Genomic DNA, 10,075 nt, shown 5'->3' on the forward strand with positions numbered 1-10,075 from the left:
CAACACAAAACAATTTCAAGAAGGTAAAGCAGTAAACACTTAAAATTCTTCGATAAGGAAGTTTAGGGTACAACCCTTTTAGTTAACTAAGTAAAATACTTGTAGAGTAAGTTAAAGATGGACAATATTTTGAGAGTTCCTAAAAACTGAATTTCAATAAAAACACATTCTACTTTAAAATTAAATTTTTCAATTTATTCATTTTAAAATTGTAATAAAACTAAGATGAATCATCATTGTCAACATCATCATCATTATCATCATGAGTTATTAGCGCTTAAACAAATTAGATGTCAAGTAAATTATAATGAGGTGATGCGAAAATAATTTTGTCGGATGTAACATTACACTATTTCCACTCATTACACTTCCTTTATCCGCTATCACTTTTAAACGGCAATAACTCCAATGGTATTCTACAAACTTGCTTTTGTTTTGTTAAAGTTGTCAGAAAATTGAATAAGTTATTGTTGCTACGAAATTAATTATCAACGGGAATTTGTTTATTTCACTTTAACTCATCGAGGCCCAACTAAATTACTTGTGTACAATTACAAAAACTAATACACTCTACAATAAGGTGTACCGTGTAGTTTTTGATTTTGAATGTATACTGTTGTGTACTTGGTTTTAAATTTGGCGTTGCATTATCGTAGTAAATAAAAATAATTGTAGTAAAACTGAAACATTTATAAAATAAATATTTCCTGAATCGATAAAAAAAAATCCGTTAATTCAGTGTTATTCACCACGCTCCGCTAGTTCAGTATTTACTAAATAATCATAATGTGAAAGTTAACCATTTATCATATAACATTACATTGATCTCTGACTGTATCTGCTATCAATTATATTTGAAAACTATTTAATGAAATAATCTATTTTGTTTTCTACATTTCTTCAAACATATATAAACATAACAAATCATTAAATAAATTACAAATTTCAATTTTAATTTTAAATAATAATTGATCTTTGCCTGTTATCAATGTAATAGTAATATACAAAATTCTACCAAAACAATATTAAAGTTAACCTTTTTTTCAAACAAAATATCTGTTGGACGTACGCCAAATAGTACGTTTGCAATGTATTACAAATATTTTTTAGTGTGCTATGTTTTTACAATTTGTATCTAAGTACGTCATATTGTTTACCCATATAATAATATGTTTAAGTCATATGTAAATAATACAGCGTTTTTTCTATTTTTGCTTACAAACAAATTTTATGATTCGCAAAAACATTTCGAAAAAACACGTACATTGTTTTGTAAAAACACATGAAAACATCGCCGATGAATAAACTTGTTAAAGTAGATTACCTAATTGATAACGTATTCAACTTAATAATGTATTTTAATCTAGCCGTTTTATTGTTACCCATAATAGTTGCTACTTGTTTCTGGAAAAATGTTCAAACGGTCCAACCCGAGGAAGAAAATTTACTGCAAGTTAATACAAAATATTTACACGATGGTTTAGGAAGCTCATCAAACATGTTAGATACAAGTCCGGAAACTGCAAAAGGTAAGGTCCACGAACAATTCTTATGTGGTTTCTTGTTCAATAGCTGTCATTACTTGAATTTAATCAAAAATCTAATGGCCGAAGAAGCTTTGATAGAACACAAAGATAACAGTGTATTTTTCTTTTCGGAACAAACTCTTGAATTTATAAACATTGTATATAATATTGGTGCAAATATTTTTTTTGATCCATTTTGGTTTATGTATATGTACGCGGAGTGCTTACAATCTCTTGCAATGAAGAAAACTAGCGTCGACAAAATGAAGAAAAGTCCAGTTATTTTGGTCGATCACGACGTTGTCTACCAGACACTTACAAATTTCACTCAAGAATATTGCAAAACGGAAAACATCTACAATGACCAATACGACGGGTCCGAGTATGATAAAATATTGAAAACGCTCCGAAATTCGCCAAAACCCAAAAACAAAACAAAGCAATATATTAATGAATTAAAAACATTAATAAATGAAAGGATAAATACATTTAGTACTAACACGGCAGTCAAATCTCATAAAGTATATTTTATATTGCCCCATTTACGTGTATATGCTATCATGGGTATTGACAATATTATGAAATCATTGCTGAACGTTTACGCAAAGGTCTCGGATTGGAGAGGTATAGCTGAAAATATAGGAAGAATATGTTACAACGAAAAATTTTTCAAATTCAATTCAGTTCAGTCACTGGTCGAAGACATAAGCGATTGTCAGGGTATTTTCATAAATATTATTAAATATATAATTATTTTTTACACGTGGAACCATTTAAATGATTTGGTTGCAATTGACTCTGAAGATATGATAAAACAATACAATAACGAGATGTCTGAAAATTATTATGAAGTAATTAATTTTTTTCAGCTTAAAGAAGAAGATGAAGAATTAAAATGTATTAGCGACTTGTATAATATGTCACCGATTACTTTTCTTGATCTGCAGAATATTATAAAATATAAAACTAAAATGTTGGGCTTACTTGACGATGTAAAAACGAAAATATCTGTTTTTTTCATGAAGAAATTACCACTTTCTAGTCTTGACTATTATATTAGACAAAAAATGAATACTACGTTTTCTGATAGCAAAAACTTTAGCAAATTTGTAGATTTTATTAAAACCGATATACATTACAAACGTTTTGATATAATTAATTTGTTTTCTCGATTCTCAAAAAATATTCATATGTATTATTAATTATAATGTGTATAATATGTTGTTTAAATTTAAGAAAGACTATGGAAAATAAATGATTGTTTAATTAAATAACTCTATTTATTTTTGTAGTATTATGAATAATAATATTATCAATATAATATAATTAATTTGTGTAGGTTGTGGAAGTTATGGCATTGCCATAATACGAATAGTGTACGTACAAATATAGCAAGAATATTTTACAACAAAAAAATATTCAATCTGTTAAGGTCTTAACTAACACACAATTTATTAATATATCTTCAATTTAATTCCTTTCAGATAATTTATCTAGTCAAAGACATAACTACTTGTCAGGTGTTTGTCATAAATATAATTCTACTCAATTCGCGGAGTCATTTAAAATAAGTAATGTTGATTATTTTTGAAGATATAATAGACCCATACATGTATAACGAAATGTCTAAAAATTATTATCAATTATACCGTTAGTTTTATTCAATTTTTAGACATTGCCGAAGAATTAAAACATTTTTAAATAGTTGTTTTATCTTCACGTTATGAAATAATCAAACATGTTGGTTGTTTATTGTTAAAAAATCGTTCAAAATAAAAATAAAAATTCATTCGGAAATGGTAATATTGTGTTTTGAGCAAAACAGTATAAATCCAGCTGTTGTAGATCCAAGGTTCTTTAACGGGTGTGCAGTGTACTCAGTTGTTAACAGTATCACACCGTCAGTACTCGAAGTTTAATATGCAAAGACTATAAACGAGTGTTGTACGGACCGAATGGTTGTATCATTGAATTAAGTGCAGTAAAAATATTAACAACATGCAGATAATATTATATTATATGATTTTATTGACACTAATTGAACGGTGGACCAAATGAATCGCACAATTTATTAAAATGATATCGTTGAGTATAAAAATCCAATTTATTCAATATGCTCATGTTTTAGCTAGATGAATTTTATGTTTTTTTTCAAATAAATAAATAAACGAGTAAATTAAGTTAAAAAAATTGTTTATTGTTTCAAGTCAAAAATCTAAACAATTTTTTTTTATTCATTTAAATTATGTTTGTAATTATTGCCAAAGTATATTAAAAACAAACCTATGAGGTGGATTCTAATTTCATTTGGATTTTAATAAAACTATATATATTTTTCAATATAGTTGTACATAATATCAGTTTTTTTTAATATTCTTACTCCGTTACTGTGTTATTTTATTATTATAAATGTTTAATGGCGAGGCGATGAGGGGGGAGGGATAGGTTAGGTTAGGTTATGTATTTCCTGTTCGATCGTTTCAAGTACTTCGATTGGGCGGGTATAAATAAATTACCTGCTAGATAAATAATAACAATAAAAGAGCGGTACTATCTAGTTTAAATTACTTAATTCGAATGTAGGCAAATGTGTTTGAATACTAATTAACAGACAAAGGTTAATGAGGCAATAATTATAGTTCATTTAAATTACTATTAGTGGTTATTTTATGAAATATTAAATAATCACAAGGAAGTTAATTTTATCAATACGAACATTTTCGTTAATAATTCTGATAACATCATATATTATTATACATAAAACTTTCAGTATGAATTGTATTAACCTAAAAAATATTTCAATAATTGTAAAGTGATGTATCTCCATATAGTTGAATTTTAGTGTAAATTCTAAAATTCTTGTAAAAATTGATAAAATTCATATTTTTGTTTTTAATTATAATTTTTATACAACACAATTTTTGAACCATATCGAATTTAACTAATTGGTATGTTCTAATACTAAAGTTACTGAGTATCCAGCGACACAGTAGTGGAGGAGAGCTAAGTAAAAAAAATAGCGTAGTGTCCACCGCTGTGTATACTATAAACGAAGCATCGCAATACCATTAAACGCGTGTAAATTTTACCATACATTTTGTCACCGGATTCTGAGTGAACGACTGATCATATGAAATATCAGTAGATTGAAAAAGTTGTACAGAAGGGACCCGGCAAATTAGGTAGATTGGTTGAATACTTTTTTAATTACAAGCAAAATAGTACAACATTTCTGAGATTTCGAGATACTTGTTTTTGTCAAAAAACTATTATGACCGCGCGGTGCCAGGCATTGTTATGTCTACAGCAACGACGCTTGCTGGCGATTGTTGTGTATTATGCTGTACCTTGTGGTATGTTGTTTTTGGGTTTAAACTTTAATTTGCTAATGTTAATACAGGCGGTTAATACTATTATCTGTGTACTAGTGTGTGTGCAGTAGTGTTATTATGTAATTATTGCCTTGTGCTTACAAAAGTTGTGTGTATTAATAATATTATAACATCAATATTATTATTGTGTTATTATTTTAAAACAATTTTTGGTTAGTTTGTGGTTAATGTGTTTAACGCTAATAATAAATTATGGTTTTGTCTTTGACTAATAAAAAACAAAGATTACTTAGAAGAATAAGATACGAAAAAAAAAAAGAATTGAGAAAAAAAATTAATTAAATAACGAAAATAATAAAAAAATATTGATTAAAAAAAATGTTATTACTAAAACTAATAATAGTTATAATAATAAAAAAAAACTACTAATATCCCAACAAAAACACTTCGTTAACTCTGTGTAAAAGGTCGCCAAGTAAAAAAAAAATAAGAGTTTCAATATATCCCTTTAGCGGACTATATACAAAATACAAACAAATATAAACTGATTACTTGACTAAAATATTATTATTAGTAGGCATGGATTACTCTTTAAAAGAAACTGTTCAATACTAAAATTACTAAAATGTATATTATAATGTAGCTATAAAGTAACTAAAGAGTCTGAGCTCAGTATTGTCTTATTCATGTTATGCCATTATTTTTAAAAATACATTTTGATTATTTAATACTAAAAGGGGCAACTATTAGGATGGCAGTTGGCTGACATTACTAAAACATAGTAAGCTTAATATATAAATAATATTAAGTAATAATTATTTATTAAGAACGGGTTACAGAGATTTGATACAACTAAATAAATCACAATATTATAATACAGATAAAAATCTATCTTACAGTTTAAATAATAATGACTAGATGGCTTTAAATTTTAACCAAATTCCACCAATTGGCGATAACGTTGGCGTTCTTACATTATAAGCAAGGGGCACGACCGTTTTTTCACAAGGTTCCACTTCATATTTGGTAAGTAACTCTGCCAGAGCCAATTTCATTTCCATTTCAGCAAAACGTTTGCCTGTAATAAAATATAACTATTGTAATATTAAACGATTTGAACATACATTATGTTCGATATTTACCTAAGCAAAGGCGCGGTCCTTCGCCAAACGGTATGTAAGTACAACTCGGTCGTTTATCTTTTTCTTCTTGAGTAAATCGTTCGGGGTCAAATTTTTGCGGTTCAGGATAATATTTCGAATCCATGTGTATGTTGTAAATGGGTATTATTAGTTTTTCGCCTTTGGCAATTAAAATGTCATCCTCCGGTACTTTGTAGGCAATTGTCGATTCTCTCATTAATACAGTGGCCGGCGGATATTTTCGCAGCGTTTCTGTTAAACAGTCGATAAATTATTGTAGGTACGTTGAACATTTTTATTTTATACCACATTGCTATTTGTTGGCAAGATCAAAGTGAGTTGGGCACGCCACGCCGGTTGTTATACAATGAATTACAAAAATGGCAAACCTGATATAACCATTTGCAAATAGCGAAGGTCTTTCAAGTAGTCTTGACTGATATCTCCGTTGTACTTGGTTTTAGTATGAGTGGCTTCTTCTCGGACCCGATCTTGTATTGTCTTGTTCAGGGCGAGCTCATACAGGCAGTAACTCATTGTGGATGATACCGTTTCGAAACCAGCAAGGAACATCAAGAACGCATTAGCGATAATATCCGTTTGTTTAAAGACAACTATAAGAAAACAAAATACGTCAAACTTATTAATAGATATCATCATCGTGTAGCTTAACATGTCTTGAAGGCCAAATTATCATAATAATTACTTTTATAATAGGCAAATTAAAGTTATTAAAGTTGCTTTATTTTCAATGAAACTCAAAATATGCAATTATTTTGCGTTATAATTATTAATTTAGTCTGGAAAACACTGATTTTACGCTGCCGTAGGAATTTTGTAAGAGCAATATAAACTACCTAAAGTTTTTATCTATTTACTGTGATTTTTTATTATTCATTGATATTTTAGTGTAATTGATACTTGGAAGGTAACAAAATGTGTATGAACAGAAAAAAAACTAAGGTTAATCCTAACTAAATCTTCCAGCCTGATTGCTTGACTATTTTAAAAAAATTCAGTTTTTGTACAATGTTTACCCTTAGTATGATTATATATGATATATTTATTTATACATTTCTTCTGTTCGTGTGTAAGTATTCAAACTCCCCCTAAACGGCTGGACAGATTTTTATTAAATTTTGTGTGCGCGATTAAGTTGATTCGAGAAAAGTTTAGATTCACAATTTGATCCGATAGAACATGTATTTAATTTTTAATTAATTTATATGATACAGTGATCCGATCAGCTGATTGTGTGTCTAATACACGGACAACGCCGGGTCGGGACAGTTTATATATATATACATTTTCTTTTCTAATTGAATGTAATCAAAATTAAATAACTTAATAGTTAATTAGACTTAACTTTTTGCAAATATTATTGTTTATTATTTTATAATTTTATGATTTCGAAGTCGTCAAGTAAAAAACATAATAGATTATTATATTATACCTACATATGTTAAATTTTAAGTTAAATAAGTTTATGAAGCTCTAAAACGTATTTGAAAAGGTAAATGTATAAAAACTGTATAATTTAATAATATCATTAGCCCTTTTCCTTAAACGGTTTAAACTGTTTTGTTTATTTCAATTTTTTGGTAAAAACTTATTAACGTATGGTTCCAAAATCAGACGGCTAGTTATTGCATATGTTATGTATCTTATAAATAAGGTATAAACATGTCAACTTTTGTTTGACTTTTATTAAAGCCGTCAATTTTCATTTAGGCCCTTTGTCCGGACAACATCTCAATTTTATTATGTTAAAAACACAACAACGAGTAAAGACCAAATAACTCTTATATTTGTTTGGAAAGGCTTCGGGCTTGCCTTTATATTGGATCCTTTGCTCCAGAGACAACAAATTATAAACAATCATAAAAAAATAATTTCTGATAATTACGGAGTACGTTTGTTAGGCTATGACGATATAAAACAAATGTGTGCTTTTTAAGACTACATAAATTCAGGCAGTAAAATAAAACTTTGTTATTTTCGACTACGCCGTAACGTATAATTGCTAATTTTTTGTTTGCATTCAAGAATTTAAAAAAAACCACACATTTTTTAAATTTCAGAAAATCCATTTTAACACCTCCAGAGGAGTAAGACCCTAGCCAAGGGTGTATGACATTGGATTCCAAACCACTCAGTATACAATAAATATATTGTTTTGAGCTATTCATAATTAAAATTTTTTTTTAAATATTTTCATGTTTAAAAGATATAATTGCAATTTTTGGAAACCAAAATAAAAGTCATGAAAAAATGGGACATTGTATAGTTTAGAAGCATATTTCTTGGTAGGGGATCACGATTCATTCAATTAATATGACACTCTAGATTTATAACAATTAGATAAAGTTAAATTTTGTACATAAAACGTCGTAAGTACACATAGACTTTGTGATGTTTTTTTTTTCATTAAAATTATTATCATTGTTTAATATGTAATGAATTGTTTTTTTATAATAATTGTCTATCAATAGTAATAATACCATAAATCAAACAAAAATTGCTGTTCTCTAGACTCTGGATTATTTACATAGAATTCGCATTACCTGATGGTTCAGTCTTGTTAATCACTAAATCCGTATTGGCCTGTATCAGGTTTTGCACGAGATCGTCTCGCATTATGCTGCTTTTCTGTCTGTACTCAATCGTGTCCGTGAAAGCCTTTATGAAAAATTTAGTTATTTGTGGCGGCATGTCCTTGAGGTACAGCTTCTTTTTAATAGCCGGCGAAATAAACGTAATCATATTGGCCAGAATCGTCATAAACGAAGGGTTGAACACGGCTCTGCCGGCTCGACGGAAAGGTGAGTCGTGGTCGGTTATGGCGTTTAGGTGCAAACCAAACGCACACGTGCCGATGACGTCGGTGGAATAATTTGCCATGATGTTCCTGACTTCGAGCACGTCGGTTTTGGCTAAGTGTGCGTTCAAATTGTTCAACAACCCGCTACTGCATTCTGCAATCTGCCCGTACATGTTCTTCAGCATGCGAGATGTGAACACCGGGCTCATTTTGCCCCGCATTATTTTCCACTGTTGGCCTCTCATGCTGAACAAATGATTGGCCAGTGGTGCTTCTTCGTCGACGGGTATACCGTGGTCGGTGAAGTGCGCAAAGTCCTTGATGAGAATGTCGTTGATGAGCTTTGGGTCGCGCACTAGCAACAGGGGCGCCCGCATTTGATAGAAGCCGATGCATTTCCTTCCGGACGGATGTCTGTAGACGGTTTCGAAAATTTCGAACGGATGTCTCAGGCCGACGGCGGCCTTAAGGAAATTTCCAAAAAGCGGCACAGGACGCAAGTACGGTACGTTGCGTTTACGCCAGTGGTCATAAGTGCAAGTACAAAAATAATAAAACACCGACAAAAAGGCGACCAGCAACACGGTCGTGTCCCAAAACGTCAGCATGTTTGTGCTACACTCGCTATTTTTCTACTACTCGAACATATTTTGTCTGCTACTCTGGAGACAAATTTATATAGTAGTCCCCTCCAGTTGTTATTGATTCATCATAACACTGAACGTTGACCACTAATTATTTTAATTTCAAACATAGCGTCCAAGAAGCTCGGCTCGATGTTTCTGTGTTGTTCGACGTTGTACTCTTACAAAATAAATACACAGACTTTGAACAAGTATTAGGCGGCAATTATGTAGGTATTGTTTTTTTTTATATACACGCTGTTATCGTACAGTATTATTCATAGCTATAGCATGAGCTATTGTTGACTCTGAACCTAATAATAGCAGTGATACTAGTTAATAAATTATATTATAATTAGATAGACCGTTCGTTTGTTCACAATTATTTCATTATTATTACTCAACGCTCAATTTAAATAGTGTACTACGCAATCGTCGTACGAATTCATAATAATAAACGATTATTAAATACTGATTTATTTCAGTGTATGATAATAATTGCTGTTGTTGTTGTTGGTTTTTAGCTATCATGCATTAGATAAAAAGGTATTAATTTAACGATAATGTGTTTTTATTTATTTTTATCTCAAACCACTTTTTTTTCTTTTAGACTGATTTACTCAAATAGCGA

At 29.8% G+C, this 10,075-nt stretch overlaps 1 protein-coding gene across 1 annotated transcript; it reads right to left on the reverse strand.

Annotated features, from left to right (window-relative positions):
- Positions 1 to 5,506: 5,506 nt before the first annotated feature.
- LOC126845034 (cytochrome P450 6k1-like) lies at positions 5,507 to 9,543 on the reverse strand. The gene is made up of 4 exons (XM_050583613.1): positions 8,565 to 9,543; positions 6,390 to 6,614; positions 6,001 to 6,252; positions 5,507 to 5,936 (listed from the first exon to the last, which is right to left on the reverse strand). The coding sequence occupies exons 1-4, from the start codon at positions 9,427 to 9,429 to the stop codon at positions 5,773 to 5,775; spliced, it is 1,506 nt and encodes a 501-aa protein (XP_050439570.1). The 5' UTR covers positions 9,430 to 9,543; the 3' UTR covers positions 5,507 to 5,772.
- Positions 9,544 to 10,075: the final 532 nt, after the last annotated feature.

This window comes from Adelges cooleyi, unplaced genomic scaffold (assembly GCF_023614345.1).
Source record: "Adelges cooleyi isolate 19-005CV unplaced genomic scaffold, UGA_ACOO_1.1 ACOO_flye_CR_arks_rails_tigmint_CR_PRNA_651, whole genome shotgun sequence".
In the NCBI taxonomy this organism is placed as follows: domain Eukaryota; kingdom Metazoa; phylum Arthropoda; class Insecta; order Hemiptera; family Adelgidae; genus Adelges; species Adelges cooleyi.